This window comes from Nanorana parkeri, unplaced genomic scaffold (genome assembly GCF_000935625.1).
Source record: "Nanorana parkeri isolate BGI_ZX_2015 unplaced genomic scaffold, ASM93562v1 scaffold885, whole genome shotgun sequence".
Lineage (NCBI taxonomy): Eukaryota > Metazoa > Chordata > Amphibia > Anura > Dicroglossidae > Nanorana > Nanorana parkeri.
The window spans coordinates 76,810-96,917 of NW_017307153.1; the positions used below are offsets into that span (position 1 = coordinate 76,810).

Here is a 20,108-nt window from a genome sequence, read left to right on the forward strand (position 1 = left end):
CTGTCAAGACATTTAAAGTTCAAGGAAATCTTTTGCACTCTGGAAGATGGGGAACAACCGATTAACTTTAAAGTGAAGTAAAGCCAAATCTTTTATTCATGTACTCCTGCGGCCTAAAGTCAGCAGATAGCAATCCAATGCCCACTCTCAGTTAAGAGCACAGAACCATGCTGCAGGCTCCTTTCAATATTGTTGGGATCTATTCTGGCTGACTGATTGACAGATGGTTCTGCCTCTCAAACTAGAGCCAGCCGTGCACGTGCCCTCTCCCCATCTGAGTGCTGGAGAAGAAAAGACGGAAGGGGGAATCCTTGCAGAGAGCAGTGACCATCACTCTCTGGTCTCTGCAGGGGGATAAGACTGAGAGCTCATTGATGAGCAGTTACATGATTGCCCAGAAAAATGGTATAAGGCTGGCATGTGGCAGCTGCAGTGTCCCATTGCAGGTTCTAAGCAGCGGGGAGAGAATATTTTACTTCCAACTGCATTTCCGTTTTAATGGCTTAGGCCATGATTTTCACGCAGTTCATCACCAAAGTAGAGGCATGGATGTCGAACATCCAAACATTCATAAAGTAGCCAATTTAAGTCTTGTTGAGACAACTAAAATACTGTTAGGGCTTGTTCACACCAAGCGCGGAGCAGATCCAGAGCAGAGCAGGTGCAGACTGGATCAAAACTGCGGCCAATGTATTCCTATGGTATTTTGAGCTCCAGTTCACATCGCAGCGTGCAGATCCAGAGCAGGTGAAAAAACTGCGGCAAGCCCTATTTTACCTGCTCTGGAACGCATCAAAAACGCATACAAACGCAAAAACGCATGCAAGTGCCTGAAAGCCCATGTTAACCAAAAATCGGCCCGGAACAACCCACCTGACCGGATCTGCATTTGGTGTGAACAAGGCCTTAAAGTTTCCATTTCATCAATCGTGTCATCTAAATATGACAAAATCCCAATGTCAGTGAAATCCTGTTCACTGAGAAAATAAAAATGACAGCCAGTTTAATTCAAATTGTTATTTTAGAAACATCTTAACTGGATCATTTTGGGTAAAGTATGATTCATATGAATTTAACAAGACACAAAGTAACAGTGTCAAAAACCCACAGAAACATCAAGCCATTTCAAATCAGCTTTTATCAGTTAATGCAGTCATAGTAATAAATAGTTCATAAGAAAAAGGATTATGTGATCATTGAACATTATCTGCTCTCTGCACTTGGTAATTAATCTGAATATACATTCACTTGCTGAATGAAGACAATACACACACACACAAAAATATAAAAGTTAACAAAGAAATCTTATTAAATTTTTCTGAGAAAATAAAAAATGGATATCAAGCGCACTCAGGTATAAGGGGACGCGTGAACAGGCTAGTGGTGTGCAACTCTGGATTAGCAGGTAGAGGTGTCCTTCAAGCAAACTAAAGGAAAAAACAAAACCAAAAGTGCCACAACCTAGCACAATAAAAGAGGGATACAATGATTAGTTAATACAAAGAAATGAAGATACACTCAAATGGTGCCTGGTGTAAATGCTCAATCTGGTGTACAATCTATGGAAATGGCAGCTTCAATGTTCAGAGGACTAACACTGTAGTAAGTGGAGCAGTCGGCTTTTTTGCGCATCAGTGGATACATATGGAAACAAAGTAGCTAATAGTTTAGATGGGACACCGGCCAGAATTGCCAGGAACAACGGGACTCACACTGCCAGCGCCCCACACACACACAAAATTAGTTTCCCCGCAGCTCCTGGTCCGGCCGTTACAAACACTGGCTACACTCCTCCTGTCCTCTGCTTCCCCACTGCCTCCCGTGACCAAACTCTCTCCGACTCTAGAGCTGTCACAACAACACTGTTGCCAGGACTCCGATACTCAGCACCGCTGCTTCACTCTGCAGAATCGGTAAGAAACATCCATGATCCAGAAGTGGCTGGCTCTCCTCCTCCGTCATCATCATCAGCATGGGGTGAGTGGACATTACACAGAAGAGTTCTCATACGCCTAGTTACTACACCAGCTGCGCTTTGGTTTTCCTCTTTCTTCTGCCCTATCGGTTCCAGAGCTGCTTCTCCAAACCAAGCTGCAGTCAACATTCCCCAGGCAGTTACTTCATGGATGTCCGCACTCTGCATCTGATTTATTAGCTACTTTGTTTCCATTTGTATACACTGTTAGACAAATAAGCCGAATGTTCCACTTAATACAGTGTTGCTCCTCTGAACATGGAAGCTGCCATTCCCATGGATTGGACACCTGATTGAGCATTTACAACAGGCACCATGTGAGTGTATCTTGATTTCTTTGTATTAACCAATCATTGTATCCCTCTTTTATTGCGCAAGGTTGTGGCGTTTTTGTTTTTTACTTTACTATTACGTTGATCTGTCTGCTGTACAGTTATTAACCCTGTAACACAGAGTATTTAGATTATTGTATTTAACCAAGTCAGTCCATGTGTGACCCTAAAATGAACTCTCCAGTGCAAAGAAAAAGTGAAAAATAGCTAAATTATTTTTGGCATGAAAGACAATAATCATATTAGTATATCACAAAGCACAATCAGATACACAATGAAACACTTTAGATGTCAGGGACCCACTCATTGCAATACTGCCCTTGGGAGAATTGATACAATGATTACGAGTTTATAGACTGTTGAACATGTGCCCTTGAATCAGGCACATAATGTGAAAGAAAGACCTCATCTGTGTAGATTAGATTTTTGTTTTAAAATACAGACAAAAAATGTGGGTTATAAGGCATGGAGTAGCTTCATAGAGTGTCCAATGCTTCTTTCACATCAGCCCCTTGTGACAAATCTTGCATAAGGAAGGTATACTTTCCAAAGTCAGAGTCACTAGGTTCTAGAAGCTTGTCTTTACGAGCTTTGGAAACCTTTAATTGCAAAACTTTTCTTCGTTCGTGCCATTCCGCCAATTCATCTCTTCCATGAGCAAATGGACAATCGTTTTCATTAGGACAACTCTGCGTCTCCTCAAACCTGGTAAGTAATATAATTTTAAAAAGATATTAAACTGCACAAATAAACTAACTTACCAGATATATCACTCAGTATCCAAAAGGATGCCAACGCAGCTTTATAGCAAAATAATTCCACAACATATGGCATTTGTAGTTTAAAGTAAATGCTAACAATTTGGGTTGTCTATAAGATCTTCTGCTGTCCGACACAAACATTTGATCAATCTTGCACATCTAACCATTATATTATGCATATAAATATGGTTTCCGTTAAAATGTAGTGTAAAATGTTAAAGTATGATATAATAGAAAAGTGTAAAAAAAGTTTTTACAGCAGTACATCAAAAACTATTTATAGGGGTTTTGTATATATTTTCTATTTTCTCGATTAATAGTGGTCAGCAGTAGAAAAAAAAAAACTTTTTGAAAAAGCCTTTTTCTTTAGTTATGTAAACATGAAATTGCACATATTATATAGTCTTCTATTGAGCCAACAGCTTGCACTTTAGGTTCTTTTCACTTTTTCCTGTCTTACCACCTATTGTAAAAGAGCCTGTTTACAGCTTAAAGCTTTTATAGCTTAAAGTAGTATTAAACTCTCAAAACGTTTTTCAATAATGAATCCAGATTAAACAAATACATTGTCCAGCAAAGTATTTTTCAGATTTTTTTCCCATGCACTTAGTCTTCATGTTTCTAAACAGCTGGCTCCAAATCGCTCAGCTCAGCTTCCTGTCCAGTACAAGATCACAAGGGACAGCGCAGTCTACAGCAGCTGTCCATATGTTATTATTATACAGGATTTATATAGCGCCAACAGTTTGCACAGCGCTTTACAATAATAGGAAGACATTACAATCACAATACAATTCAAGACAAGGTGTTAAGGAGGGCTCTGACCGTGAGGGCTTACAATCTAAAAGGGAGCGGGAAGTGATAGATAAGAGGTAGCTGTGTGGTGATGAGTTGTTTGAGAACGTGATGGTTGAGCGGTTAGGTTGAGGTGGGATAGGCTTCAATGAAGAGATGAGTCTTTAGGGAGCGCCTAAAGGCAGTTAAGATGGGAGACAGACGGAGACAGGTTGGGGTAGAGTTCCAGAGGATGGCAGAGACTCTACAGAAGTCCTGGAGGCGAGCATGGGAGGAGTTGACAAGGGAGCTGGAAAGCAAGAGGTCTTGGGATGAGCAGAGTGGACGGCTAGGGTGATACTTTGAGAGATATATCCGGTGGCGGAGTTGTGGATGGCTTTGTAAGTTGTTGTTAATATTTTGAATTCTATCCTTTGGGGAGTGGAAGCCAGTGGAGGGATTGGCAGAGGGGGGTTGCAGACACTGAGCGGTTGGTCAGGTGGATGAGTCTAGCAGCTGCATTCATAATAGACTGAAGGGGGGATAGCCTGTGTAGATGTAAGCCAATGAGGAGGGAATTGCAATAGTCAAGACGAGATCTAACAAGTGAGTGGATGAGTAATTTTGTGGTTTCATTGGTGAGAAAGGGGCGTATTTTGGAGATGTTACGGAGGTATTTGGATAGGGATTGGATGTGGGGAAGAAAGGTGAGGTCCGAGTCAAGGATGACACCTAGGACCTTGGCATAGGAGGAGGGCTGGATAGTTGTGTTAACAATCTCAAGGGAAAAGTTGGGGGAAGGTGCACGGGCAGGAGGAAATAGGACAAGGACACAGAGGGGGTGAGTTGGGGAGTAGAAAGATACAGGTGAAACTCAAATAATTAGAATATCGTGCAAAGGTTCATTTATTTCACTAATGCAACTTAAAAGGTGAAACTAATATATGAGATATACTCATTACATGCAAAGCAAGATAGTTCAAGCCGTGATTTGTCTTAATTGAGATGATTTTGGCTTACAGCTCATGAAAACCACAAATCCACAATCTCAGAAAATTAGAATATTACATGCAATAAAACAAGGATTGTACATAGAACAATATCGGACCTCTGAAAAGTATAAAGTGTCATCGGCATAGAGATGGTTTTGGGAAGCCATGTGAGGTTATTAACTGACCAAGGGAGGAGGTGTAGATAGAGAATAGAAGGGGTCCAAAGACAGAGCCTTGCGGAAACCCCTACAGAAAGAGGGAGGGGAGGAGTTAGAGTTGTAGGTGGCGCTAAAGGAGCGCTTAGATAGGTAGGAGGAGAAGCACGAGAGAGTAGAATCTAGTAGGCCAAGCGAGTGGAGTTTTTGGAGGAGGAGCAGGTGGTCAACAGTGTCGAAAGCAGCAGAAAGGTCTAAAAGCAAGAGTAAGAATAGTGGCCATTGTTTTTAGATGTTAGTAAGTCATTTGTGAGTTTTAGGAGGGCGGTTTCAGTGGAGCGTAGGGGGCGAAAGCCAGACTGTAAGGGGTCGAGAAGGTTATCAGCGAGGTGGCGACTCAGGCGGCTGTAGATAAGGCGTTGTAGGAGTTTGGAGGTGAATGGGAGTAAGGAAATTGGTCTGAGATTGTTCGTCGGTAAGGTCCATTGAGGGTTTTTTGGGGATTGGTGTGACCTTGGCATGCTTTAGAGGGGAGGGGAGTGAAAGATGCCAGTAGAGAGTGAGAGATTGAAAATACGAGTAAGAGAGAGTGTAGGATGGAGCAAGAGGGTGACCGAAGTGGTGAGGGAACAGGGTCCAGGGGGCAAGTGGTGAGGTGGGTGTCAGAGAGAAGCTTTGTAACCTCCTCTGTGGTGACAGGGTCCTCAAGAGGAGAGTAACAAGTGTGTTGGTGGGTTTGGAACATGAATTGGGGAAGGTGACTGCACAGTGGCGATCTGATCCCAAATTGTATCTATTTTGTTTTTTAAATGAACGGCAATGTTCTGGGCAGTGAGTGAGTTAGTGGGTGGGTGGTAGCGGTGGAGGAAGTAGAAAAGAGTTGACGAGGTTTGGATGAGAGTGTGTTAATGAGAGTGACAAAGTAAGTCTGTTTGGCAGCACGGAGGAAGGAGTTATATTTTAGGAGGGCAGCTTTGTACAGGGTGAAGTCTTGCAGAAGCCTAGTTTTTCGCCACAGTCTTCAAGAGCACGGCTATGTCTTTTTAGATGTCTGGTTTCTTTTGTTTGTTATACTAGCTTAGAAAAGGGAGGAGGGAGAAGCATAGTGCAAGGGAAAGGGAGCGGCTTGCCTTGCTGTGCCTGTGTGTTTGTGGAGACACATGGAGCTAACTAGCACAAACAAGGGTGGCCCCATAGGACCCCGCAAGGGAAAGGAACCACCCTAAAACAAGATATCAAGGCGAGTGCTCAGGAGATCAGCTGATTCTGCAGCAAACTAAACATTTTAAACATTAAGGGGGAGCATCCATTGCAAGGGATTTAATAAGCATTTAAAATTACTTAAAAACCTTTTGACTTTAATATATCACTAACTGCAGGTGATCAGGTCCGATGTAGGCCTTCAGCAAGATTCCAGCATAAGCTGTCTGCTGACAAAAAAAAGGAACACAGTGCCCTCCAGAGATGTTTTCTTCCTGCCATGCAGGAGATGAGGTGCAGCCAAAAGTGCAAACCTCTTTCCCCAGAATGGAAACTGCAGGTTGAAGAGGGTATGAAGGAAGTGCAGAAATCAGCAGAGCGCAGGTCAAGGAACTTGCAGCAGAATTCCTCTCAAACCAGGACAAACTGTTCTGCAGAACTAGACACAAGCCACACATATGACAACACCCATGCAAATGGCGTTCACGCAGGATAGGACACAGTCCTCCACATGTAGAAGTGGGGGTGCACCCTCACATAGAAGGCTTAACATAGGGGTGAACTGACCTCTAGCTTTGAGCTCTATGGCCTGAGTGAGGTTAGGACTCAGAAAGTCTAAGATTCCTTCTGAAGATCTCCTGCACACAGGCAGAAGCCCACTTTGATTGTCCATGACAATGCCAATGACTGGGTCAAAAGCAGGTTGGAAGAGACAATGTCCCTTGAAAGGTAAACTAAGCAATCGTTCCTTGGACACCACCAGTGTCCAACACATCGCCAGAGTGTCCTACACAACCCACACGCCAAATCACATCAAACATTGGCAGCCATCATAAAACTTAAAACAGAATTGAAAACAATTGCCAAACAAGTAGTGGAGTCCAGACATGATTTATTGTTCACAATATGCATTATAGGGACAAGGTGTTTCAAGGGTTCTGAGGGACCTTCTTTATCAGATCTTTAAATTGTTAGGCAACAGAAATGTAGAATGTAGAAGAAAGGCATTTTGGGTAGTTGCAAGACCAGTGCCTGGAATAAGCTCGGAGTATTCCTGCTAATCGCATTCCCAGTGCTGATCATTTGTACGCTAGATTTAACAATGAAAAGCCCTAAGGAAGTGTGTCCCTGAACAACTGCAAAACACCTGAAATATGTTAATTTTTTAACAAACATTGGACAATGATTATACCTGATCTCAACTACTTGTTTGTCTTTTTGTTCTTCTATACTATACTTAAACCAAGAGACTAACAGTGGTTTCTATGGGGAACCTAAACTACACTTGGGGGTCCAGCAGTTCAAAACCTCTGATTTTAACGTACCGTAGAGATTTGAGGTTGGCCATATCCATGTATTATAACATTACCTGCACACTCACCTTTCACACAACTTGAACTCCCCTGCTGGGAAGCGATACTTCCAAGGACTGTCATCGCTTTCCAAGGTGAACACACGGTCCTTATGCTTCTCCGATTGAATGTGTTTCTGCCACTGCTTCTCACTATTGCTGTTTTTTCCACAGAGATAGCAGTGAAAGCCAGCCTTTAAGAAACAATGAAAAACAGATGAAATGGGATACAACCTACAAAAAAAGTCTGCTTATTTACCAACTACTTAAAAGCACTTGACAGAGAACAACATTTTACCATAAGATCAGCATAATCCGTTGGCATCAGAATCTGTTTCTCGGTATCTTTCTGGGCTCCCGCTGCTAGCTTCCCAGGTTTCTCTGCTGTGATGTTGCTCTTGTTACACAAGTCAAAAAGCTGCTGCAGATCCAGCACTGACAAGAGAAAACCATGATTAAAACAGAGTGAACATAATTTCACTAGACCTGTTTGATGTACAAAACCAAAAAATTATCGTTTTGCAGTGTATGCAAACCCCAACAGTTAAAGGATAATTAAACCCTCTGGTGTTTTTGCATATATCTACTGCTATCGAGCAGTAGATATATGCAAAAAGTGTAAAAAAGTGTAAAAAAAAAACAAAACGCTTTGAAAAGGGTTAATACTTACTTGAGTCTTCCCCACGCGCGCTCCCGTCTGAAAATGTGAAAATTCTCGGGTGGCCGCAAAGCATCTTGGGGCGTGCGCAGATCACATTTTCGGCCGGGACGCGAGAAGAGACACAAGGTAAGTCTATGGATGCGTGCACCCGCATGCAGACACCGTGGGACAGGAAGTACCAGCAAGCTCAGAGGAGTCAGCGCTGGATCGGAGACCCACCGCAGCGCTGGAGGGACAGATGAAAAGGAGAAGAAAGAAGAAGATCGGATTATGAAACAATTTAAGGTAAGTGCTGACATTAACATTGGGGGGAGGGAAAAAGATTTTTGACTTTAATGTCACTTTAACTTCTCTTATTTGCCCTTTTTTGGTGTGCTAAATATATTTATCTGATACAAAAAAATTCTCTACTGATACGTTCCTGTGCACAAGGAGGGGTTATAGAGATGAATGGGGGGAAAGGGAAGTGGTGTGTTTTTTTGTAACACCTCAGAAATAAAGTAGGCAGTGTTGACAACACATGCTTTGGAATTCAGTGCCAAAAATAAACTGTGTTGTTTATTTTTCACCTTGTCTTTGTCAAGTCAAAGACAAGGTGAAGAGGACAATATAGTACTGGCACATCAACAGTTATTTTTCTGTACTTGCAGTGTGCTTAAAGCGATAAAACATGGGGAAATGTGCATGCGGTGCAGAAATTGTACCAATATGTTTTCCTTTTACCATTGCTTTGACACACTCTTTTTAAAAAGGAGAGAGCTGGTGTATTCAAGTCTAAAAAAGTAATTGATGCAATTTGTTGGCAGCTTTAACCAGCAACTCCAAGCACCAATAGGTAAATGGTATGGTTATGCTGAATACATTGTCAAATTATGACGTATGTGACGCATCAATAAAAGTGCTTATGCTTCTTGCACATTACAAGTGAGTGCTGGTGACTTCTATCATATTAATGTTTGCGACTCACTGCATATGTTTTGTGACATTTCGCACAATATTTCAACTGCGCAGTATTTATGTACAGCATTTGTGACAGTAAAAGACCTCCAAACAGACACACATTCTAGAAGTGCTCCTGAGCACTTCTTCAACTATCGCAAAGACGACTCATGCCCTCAAGTCAGCTAATCAGGCTATTCAGCAGTTATCCAGGAGGTTCCCTGCAAGCTTGCAACAGTTTATAGAGACAATTTAGAGACAGAAAAATACAGACAGTTTTGAAACAATTCTACGGTATAAAGGCATTTAGGAATGAAACCTAAACTAAGATAATAAACCTGTCGCTATATGCACTAGAAACAAGGGTAATAAGAGTTTGAAAGATGCTGATGATGCGAGAACATTGATAAAATTCCCCCCTATGTGTTGACTCACACAGGAAAATTCTTGGCCATGGTTTTATGTGGATACAGGTGGGATGCATACCTAGCAATAACAAAGCATAAACATCTACTATAACTAAAAAAAAAAAAAAAAAAATATTTTCTCCCACTTCCCCTAAATTATAAAAAATGCCATATATCATCAAAACAATAAAGAAAAGTAAATGGCTTAAGCCATTAGGGAACTGCACCAACCTTTGTTCTCCTTCATATATGTCCAAACGTCTTTCTCCTCTGTGCTGTGCGCAAAAGTGCAGTTCCCAATATACTGACACTTCTTTCCATTCTGCACATGGACACAGATCTGTGTATAAAAGCAGCAAATGGTTCATTAGCTTATTACAATCTTGAAATATTTTCGGCATATTTGTATTTATTGAAAAAGTTAGAAAATCACCAGAAATTCTGTGATTAGCATTTTAAATAGATGTATATTAGCAAAAGTCACTGTATTAGAAACTACACTCTACATTGGTCTATCTTACTGGTCTATCTAAACTGAATCTGGGGACTTAAATTTACCTTTTAGTGGCCTCGTGTCCATTGAGTAAATACTGGTGTCTGATGACATCCTTAACCCCTTCGTGACTGACGACGTACAGTGTACGTCGCCAGCATCGGGGCTGTTTAAACAGACTCCCGGCGACTAATCTTTAAATACAACATGGCATGCTTTACTGTGCAAATATCAACCACTGCTTGTGTTACTGTGCAGCCTCTTAGCAGCCACTGCATTACTGACCATTAAAAGGTGATGATTGACCTAAATAGTCAAAAAAAGCTTGAATGCAGAAGCTGTGGCCGATATTTGCATAACTGCGCACCACCCAAGGAATATCTCCTCCCTCACCCCTCTTCCCTGTTTTAGGAAACTCAACTTTAGGAAACTCATGATTCTCTTATTGAGCTGGTACAACAGGGCTACAATAGCAAAAAATACTGCAGCTCCCAGCTTTATCCTGGAACACCATTTGCTCATCCCTTCACCAGAATCCAATGAAGAAAAACAATTAGCTCAAATGGGAGCTTTGCAAGCTCAAGTGCAGTTTAAAATGCTGATGTTGTCTACCACAAAAATACATAAATACTGACACCACCTTCTTTGGCTTAATTTCACTGCCTCATGATGATGCCATCAGTGAAAGATGGCACATAGTGTCGGCCATCCATAACTGGGATAACGGTTACTGGGGGGAAAAAAACGTGTCAAAGACACAATAAACATGGTAAAAAAAAAAATATGTACTAATATATGTGTTAATAGAAGGAACAACTGTGGACACGAGGTACAGAGGGGACGTGATGCTCCACACCACTATATCAAACTATTTTAATGAAAAAAATATATAAAGGATAACTAAAACAAAAAACACCTACACATACTAAATCTTGAAGATATAACACAAAAGAACAGAAATGGGAAAAATGAAAAAAAAAAATGTTCCCTACAAAGCAGTGTTGACCCCCTAATGTACTTCAGTCTTGCATGAATTGCAAGAATACAGGTTTTGTCACCACTCCTACTGGGTTAAGAATTTACTCAATAACCACTCCGTGAAGTTCGTGAATTTGGTACGCTTCCTGTAGAAAATGATTGACAACAGTTTTGTCGAGATTGACGGGATGCTGGAGACTGTTTTTCAAGATATAACAGATGTCACTTTTTTGTTCTGGAATCAACTCTTAAAGGATCCAATAGTCAGACATACATGAGAGTAGGGATGGGTGAATCTGCGCAGGTTTGTATTTGCCAAGGTGCAATGAATACAGTTTGAAGTTCAGAGAACCCGAACTTAGACGTAAATCCTGTAATTCAATTCTAGCTGTTGTTGGGCTAAAAGACAACTGCCAAAAAAAGGCATGGGGAAACTGGGCTCTGCTATGGGAAACATGTACAAATGCAGTGTGGATTGGGAAGTGCGGTGAATGTAAGATATTTGGGGGAATTTATGAACAGGTTTGTGGCAACATTTTTAGTTGCAAATACCAAAATGTTATGATAACGACAACGTTTAATTTCTGTTATGAATCTTTTTTTAAAGGAGAACTATGAGGTGAGTGCTTTTCACTCACCTCATAGTTCTAGCCGACCTGTGACCTGTGACAATGAGACTGTCACAGGTCGGCTTAGTAAATCGGGGAGGTGAGCGAACACATACCGGGCTGCTCTGGCTGCGGCGTCTCAGTATACCGCGAGCTGTAGCTCACAGTATACTGAGCTTAGGGTAACGGGAGGACGCTAGTTTGTGTCCTCCCGTTACCCTAAGGAGAACTATGGGGAAAAACACTGACCCCATAGTTCTCCTTTAAGTGTTCTTGCGACATAAAGTTTGTGACTCATTGCATATGTTCTGCGACATTTCTCATCCTTTTTCAACTGTGCAGTAAATGAATCCAGCATTCAGCTGTCCTCCAGAAGGTTCCCAGCATGCTGGTGACAATTTAGAGACATCTTTCCTCACAAAGGCATTTAGAAATGAAACATGAACTATGATAATAAATACAGTATGTCGCTATATGCACCAGAACTCAGGGATACTAAAGTTCTTTTTTTTCCCCAATTCTTTATTTAACAATCCACCAATGTACAGGCAGTAGAAAAATGAAAACTTCCTAAATTGCACTTGTACAAAGTACATAGACACATGGGTTCCAAAGAAAAACAGAAAAACACTAAAAAGTAGCAAGAGATATAAAAAGTAGGTACAGTCAGAAGGACAAAACAATAGAAGGAGAAGAGAGAAACAGGCAAATCTGCATAACTGAGCATCACTGTTGCTCCGCCTTTATTGTCAGGTTTAAGTATGATGGATTTGTTCTTTTTATTGAGTCTAGAGATTACTTTTCCTCTAAACTGAAGTTAAAGCCATGCTTGCTTTTTTCCTGTCATCAGTGATGACACAACAGAATACGGCACACTTTGAATGCATGCAGCTTTGCTGGGAATCCACCGATCCCCATCCCAATTTTGGAATCATAAGGGGGGCAGAGTTTGACATACTACTATATTTATGTACTTTTGAACATGCTAGTGTGGCCATGCATACTGCACATAACCTGAGGGGGTGGTCCTTGGTAGACATGACCTATGTACTATTGGTAGGTTTAGGTAATAAATTGTTTGTATGGTGTGCTAACTCGTATCTCACACCTTGAGAAAGGGGACCTGCAGGACTCTGAAACATTGGTGGTCTTACTGGTGATTTGTTGAGTCTGTAACCATAATTGTGAAATCTTTCACAAATATGGTTACAGGCAAGGGAATCACTTGTAAAAGAAGACAGAGGGGGGAAAAACTCGGCAGAGGTACTAATCCTTTCTCACTATATTAAATGAAAGCAATTTGCTCTCTCTCTCACTACATCTTATCCCTGTGGCCCCGTCACCACACAGAAAGTGCAAAAGAATCTTCCCAATTAGGACACAGACAGCACCAAAAAAAAAACCCAGCGGAGGGGCTGGATTCCCCCCCTCCCCGCTCCGATGTGAATGTAAAGTGCTGTGTAAATTGTCGGCACTATATAAATACCTGAATTAATAATAATTACTCTAATGCAGGTAGGCTCCATAAATTATAAAAGATGCAACAGTGAATTTTCTTTTTTATTAGCTTTCTAGCATTTGGCAGCCTTTGATAATATTCCCTGTGCTGGCAGCACATTGAAGCTCTGCACATTGAGCGCAGCAGTCCACATATCAAGTGGTCTGTCATCCACCCTGCTCTGAGCAACAACGCTCACACATCTTGAACAGCATCGTTATTACAGCAACGCACAGGAGGCATGTCAGATCTCTGGATCTTCAGTATGCCGCCAACACAGGGAATTTTAATAAAAGCTGCAGCCCTAGTATGTTAAAGTAGAAACCACTTGCATATCATTTACCTTTTATGAAGCCCGACTGCATTACAGCAATCAAAATGAAAGGTTTACTTGGCGTTTAATGCATGCTTTTAAGGGTATGTTTTAAATCTGTAAGTTTATTAACCACGCCAGTAATCCCAGTTTCCATATTTCTATCCTATTGTCTTCAATTTGACCTACCTGGGTCTGATACACAGAAGGACGCACATTATCCAAGCAGGAAAGGTGGCAGTCTCACTCTTTGTTATAGGAACTAATTACTAATTATTAGTAGTGTCTTCATTCTAGCAGTCAAAATTAATAAAGTCTTTCTTTACTACTCTGTATACAAATTTGAAATAAAGTTATTAGCAGCTTGCACCACATAATATACTAAACCAGACTACAGACACCAAGAATAAATGGCACATAGTAGTAATACCTGAAAGTGGTAGCAAGAATTCAGAGCCAGCTAGAGCATGCTACAGTATAATTACTATGTTCTCTGCTGTTATACCGAAGGTTGTCTCCTACTAACATCATCCAATGTGGAATTAGCCATGGACTTGAGAGCATCTCCTAAACCCCCTACTCAACACATACTGTACATCTCTCTCCCTTTGGGCTCCGTACATTAGGGTAGTGGTAATTTGGGGAAGGTCACTATTTGTGCTCTTTAAATAAAATACTATCGGCAATCCCTGCTTATTTTACATTCTAATATTTAGCAAGGCAGACCTGACATACACATTCTTATCTTATTTTGCTACAAACATGACTGGATAGGGGAGGAAAGAATGCAAGACCCCTAATACACAAAAAACGAATAATTACTAAAAGGTGCAGTTATCACACACCAGAAGTACTGCATGGTAAACATGTAGCTGTATAATATAATGCTGTTATGTTGCGCTGGGTCCTGGGTGAACAAATCTAACAATAGATTTGTAAAAAATGTTTACGTAAAAATATTTAACTAATTACAAATAATTAAATAAATATAATCAAAATCCTTGGTAGAAATCGTAGTGCAAGTGAGCACCTCATATTTAACACCAGTATTCATGCATCCAAACCTAAATATACACACGAATATATATATATATATATATACACACACACACATATACACACACGATAGATATATATATATATCTAGGTTTTTTTTACCCTCCTGAGATAGATAATTTTTCATATTTTGTGAAAGTCTGTGCTTGAATATGTTTCCCCAGTAGGCTAAAAAGTAATTCTCAATACTTAAATAATGACACTGGTGGATGTGTTGGCAGAGTAATCCTCTACCCCTACCCCAACAATTGATGGTAAAAACGGGGGGTGTGATTACTTCCTTTTCCTCATGAACATCCCAGAAGGAAAAAGTTCTGTTGGATTGTCTCCAAAATGTCAGTAAGCTTGCTCCAAAGCAATCCTTTTTGGTTTCCTTAATTATCCACTTCCTCACTCTGTCTCCAGATGGCTTAGCTGGATGCAACTCTCTCCTTCCCCTCCGGTCTATAAATGTGAGCCAGTCCTGGAATTTGAGTGGTGTTTGCTGTGGATTACCTAAACAGTCTCAAGTATCTTAGTTTCCTTATAGGTATTGGACGTTTTACACAAAGAGCAGAAGTGCAACTTTAATGTCCAATAGAGTGCATTGGATGGGAGGATGCCAAGAGACATTCTATAGCCAGAGTGGAGGGGGGGGGGGAGGGGGAATCCCAACTGCAAGGGTTAAGTTTTGTGACTGGTCTAGCCAGGCGGGTGCCAGGTTCGGGTGAGTATATCTGTTATTTTAGACCCTAGATGAAAATGAGCACTTAACCCTTCCAGTGCGAGGGTAGCCCCACTGCATGGATTAAGTTTTCTTCTGCCTGGAGTTCTTCTTTAATGCAACCCAATCTACTATAAAATTTCATTAAAAATGAAGTAGAGAAAGCTGTAGAAAAAAATATATGTGAAAACAAAGTCCTTCTCACCTCATACTGCTGTGGAAAAGAGCGAATGGATGGGAGGGGTCGGATGGGAATCCACTTCTTTTTTGACTTAGACATCAAAAGAAATACACGTTTATCTTTTGTCCAGCTGCCAAGAACACATACAGAATGAATAAAGATAAACATGACATAAGAAATATGTACAAGAAGACAAACTTACAAATCCTTTACACATTAATGGTCTGCAACCTTTTATGTCAATTACTATACAATGGCAAGCCATAAATATGGTAAAGCCTCTTGCCTTGTCTGAAGCCACAATCCATGCTGTGATCCCTGCAAAAAACCTAGAAAAAAATACCAACCTTATCATATGGTCAGCACTCTGTTAAGCATGCCTAACAATGTGACAGCGCTCTGGCCCGGTGATTAGTTCCATAAAGGCCAAGTTTACCTTTTAGATCATATCTATGGGGCAACTTAAAACATGGTCACATTGAACCTCCCCTACTCCACTTATTTAGATTGCGGGGTTAGTCTCACTGTAAGCTGGTGTTGATCTTTGAAAATGGTGCGGCTGTGCAGGGCTCTGCTCACACACCCACATCATCAGAGATGATCACGTCACAGATCCTTTGGCAGAATGTGAACGGAGAAACTGCAAGTTCCATCAGCCACCACAGCAGAGGGACTTGTAGCACTTAATGGAACACAAGTGCAGTGACTTCACCCCACTTGTCATTTCCATTTATTCCTATTCTGAATGAGCCAGAGCATTGCACCACAATCCACTGATTGCAGTTGCAATGCTTTACTGGCTCTTATGCCAAAAAATAATAGATGCACATTTTTTTTTATATATATGAAGAGTTTTGTGGAACAGCAACAGAAGGAGTGAAGCATAAGAACAGAGAGGTGGGACCGGTGTCCCTTAATAAAATCCAAGAAAATGTAAGTCAAAAATGCGGCTTGCTCTATTTTGTTGCGTTTCCAGTGGAACGGAAAACAGGCAATGTTTTGCCGTGCGTCTGATCGCACTGCGGGTGGGGGCGGGTGTGGCTGCATTGCCATTGACTTCAATGCACCACGCCATGATGCCTCCCTTCCGCCCCTGATCACGGGGAAGTTTTGTGAGCAGCTACCGCTCTGGAACGCACCACAATTGGTGTGAACAAGCCCTTAAACATTCCTTAATGAACACAGGGTGAAGTAGTCTTAAAACACTGGGACATCCAAAAGCAGGCCAACTGAGGGGTGCGCGACACAGCAAACAAAAAACACCAAAAGGCCTACAAGTAACAGGCTAACAGATCGGGGCCCGACATAGCTTACAGAGCCACTTGAAGAACCTTATGACCAAAGCTGGCACCAAATGAGGCCTGAACATCCACATGGCAAAGTCTAAACAACATGTTAACAGAACACCAAGTTGCATCCTTATGAACTTGAGAAACAGATGTGGGAACACCCATGAAGCACTAACTGATCTAGTAGAGTACACCTTGACAGGGAAAGGTAGAACCTGGTGCTTAAACCTATAGGCTTGAATGACAGGCTGTTGAAACCACTTAGAAAAAGTGCAGTGAGAAAAAGATTGTCCCCTACAGGGACCCTCAAGAATTATGAAGAGAGTCAGTCTGCTAAAAGAAGATGTAGCTGAGAGTTAGACTGGAATAGCATGTACCACATCCAGACAGAGGACATTTCCTTAAGATGTCTAGGAGCAGGTCAGAGAGAAGGGAGAACAATGTCCTAGTTGAGAAGGAAGAAACCACCTGGGGGTAAAAAGAGGACTTAGACATTGATACAACCTTGCCTCTGTTTAACACCAGAAAGGGTTCTTTACAAGTTAAGGCCGTCAACTAAGAAACCTGCCCCACAGAGGTGATGGCAATGAGGAGGGCAACCATGTGAGTAAGAGTATACCGAGTAATATCCCTGATGGGTTCAAAGGGGAATTTCCAAAGAACCAAGGCTGATATTCCCACAGATGCCACTGAGGAGTGTACAGGGGGAACAATGTGTAGTGCCTTCACTATGGAGCGAGAGACAAGCAGTCTTTGCAAAAGATTAGTTGGGGCTGAAATTTGACCTTTATTGGTATTCAAAACCAAAATGATGATCCAGGCCAGACTGGAGAAGAAAAAAAAAAAAAGACAGGATTCATCCCACAGAGTACTTCCTGGGATTAAATTTGCAGAACAGGAGAAGTAGTAGTTATAGAGTAGGAAAGGAATAGATCAGGTCGAATTGTTTCCACAGTCACCAAAACATCCACTGCAATATCTAGAGGATCACTGGACTCAAAGGCTGGAAGGCAAGAGGTCCACGCCTGATATTCCTCCCCATGACAGAGATCTTCTGGGTGGAGAGACCATTACTCAGACAGTCCAGACATTGTTGACTGAGGAAATCCACCTATCAATTTTTCACACCTGGAATGTGCACGGCAGAAGAGCTGAAACATGAAATACTGCCCCAAGCCAGAATCTAATCAGCTTCTTCTGAAGCAAGACTTCTGGCTCCCCATTAATGGTTGGCGCAAGCCACTTCTGTTTCACTGTCCAACTAAATCATTGTCAGATGATCTTGTATTTAAGATCACATGAGAATGTCATCACCTCAGTATGCCAAGCCTGTGCACTGCCCTACACATGTGCAGCTCAGTGTACAGGGGAAAAAACAAAAACTTGCGGAGACAGCCGGAAGCGGTTATGGCTGAAGAGACTTAACCAGTCTCTTCCGTTATAGAAAGCCTGCCTAACACCAATTTTCTTTATTTTTTTCAAGCTAAATTCGAGTTTAACCTTCTTTTGCTAGGGCAAAAGGGTGCTCTTCCACCCAGTGAATAAATTATCTAGGAATGCACCAAAGAGGCGTCCCCCCACCAAAGGGGAAATGCAATAAGCGTTTCATTAACTCATTTTCTGTAGACCAACATTTAAGCCAAAGAGTCCTCTGCATGTGTACCCAAATGAGACTCATTCTGCATATTAGGAGTATTCTAGCCATTAGCCCGTCACTACACAGTAATGTAAGGCCACAGGTATGAGATCCAACTGTTGAAGGACTGAAGAAACCATAAGCATAGATCCAGGATCTAGAGACATATCCTTGGACCAGCAAAAACATAGGTTAGCAGGCTAGCTAATAAGTTTGCTGGGAAACTTTAGTGTTTATATCCTTGGACCAGACGCCGAATGTCTGTCAGAGGGACAAGGCTGCAATGGCAGGTTGGAGGACAGGGCCTGCCAGCGTGACTAAGGCCTTAGTTAACCACAGGATCATCGTCTTGTTAAGAAAGGAAATGGCTGGGTCTGCTACAGGGACATCCCACTGTTCAAGAAGTGCCTCCTCAATAGGATATTGTTGAGCAAAGCACTTAGGAGGCATAAAGACTGGACTAGGCCAATCACCATACAAAACTAGAAGCAGTAGTAAGTGCAATGGAAACTGCCTGGGGGCTTTTAAGAAAGAAAAAAAAAAATTTCGGCAGTGGTTATACCCAGATGATTATTTTTATGCAAGTACAATATTACTCTTACCGGTAAATTTCCATTACTCCTCTATGGCAGGCCCATATATCACAACCAGTTGATGTGTTGTATACCATTCTCGGTCCTCTAAGTACCGAGGACAAACTTTGTGTGTGGCACTCTTAATCCTACACTGCAGATCATCTATATGAGCAAGGGTGCTTTTACACCAATGTTTCTCTTGGTATTTAATATAGTTAAACACAATTATATAGACCTTAACAGAAAAACCACACTACATCAGTCACTGTCCAAGGGAGACCACAATCCAAGTTCCTACCATACTTATTACACACACTAGGGCCAGTTTGTGAGGAAGCCATTTAACCATTGGACTGTGATAATACTGGACTGTGGGAGTAAACCAGAGGGGAAAAAAAAATGAAGGGAACATGCAAACTCTATGCAGACTGTGCTCTGAACATAATTCAGAGACAGAACCCAGAGCTACAAGGCAAGAATGCTAATCTGCTGCTGATTTCATTGTAATGCAGTTGTGAATAGGCTGTTTATATACCTATGTCTTGCTTTAGCTGCACAGTATTTCCCATCTCGATCAGCATCTATTTCTCTCCCATTCCGTAAACACTGTCCACAGACAAACTTAAACTTCATGTCCATTGGTTTAGGTAAGGGCTACAAAAGCAAAGATGAGAAATTTAGAGATAATAGTGGGTGTTAACTATAAGCAAAAAAAACAGTTTTTATAGTTTTTGACAAAATATAACTTCAAATGGATACATTAATAGACACCAAAAACGTATCCATTTAGCATTGATGATTTATGAGACATTTTCCTGCTACATCTATTACCAAGTACTGACCCAGAACAAGTTTGCAAAATCTTTCCTGACCTGCATATTTATATCGAGTCAGGAACAGAGGAAAGTACTGAAACCATTAATTCAGCATGACAGGCAAAAACATATTCAGGGTAAATCAGCAATAGCAGCCGCCAAGCTTCCTCATTCAGGTTTCCTTTGAGCCAGTGATCCATTACTTCATTATATATGCAGACACTAAACATGATACTTGGTGTGTTGTAATAACCGTAAAATTATTTTAACTTAAAGAAAGCCTGTAATAACATAATATCATGCAAATTAAGATTGACAATGTACAGTAGGCACCCGCCTGCCCAAACTGTAAGCAAAGACAAAAAACAAAAATGTAACCCCCCCCACAACTTCCAGGTAAGGGGAGACGTACAATA

At 41.3% G+C, this 20,108-nt stretch overlaps 1 protein-coding gene across 1 annotated transcript in view; it reads right to left on the reverse strand.

Annotated features, from left to right (window-relative positions):
- Window positions 1-2,394: 2,394 nt before the first annotated feature.
- The window catches only part of ZC3H7B (zinc finger CCCH-type containing 7B), an 82,309-nt gene continuing 64,595 nt past the window's right edge, over window positions 2,395-20,108 (reverse strand). Inside the window, exons 19-24 of the mRNA XM_018565763.1 lie at window positions 19,413-19,531; window positions 15,402-15,507; window positions 9,779-9,887; window positions 7,839-7,975; window positions 7,571-7,734; window positions 2,395-3,012 (exon numbers count right to left, since the gene is read on the reverse strand). Coding sequence (XP_018421265.1) covers window positions 2,784-3,012; window positions 7,571-7,734; window positions 7,839-7,975; window positions 9,779-9,887; window positions 15,402-15,507; window positions 19,413-19,531 — 864 coding nt within the window. The 3' untranslated portion in view covers window positions 2,395-2,783. The remainder of the gene's footprint in view (window positions 3,013-7,570; window positions 7,735-7,838; window positions 7,976-9,778; window positions 9,888-15,401; window positions 15,508-19,412; window positions 19,532-20,108) is intronic.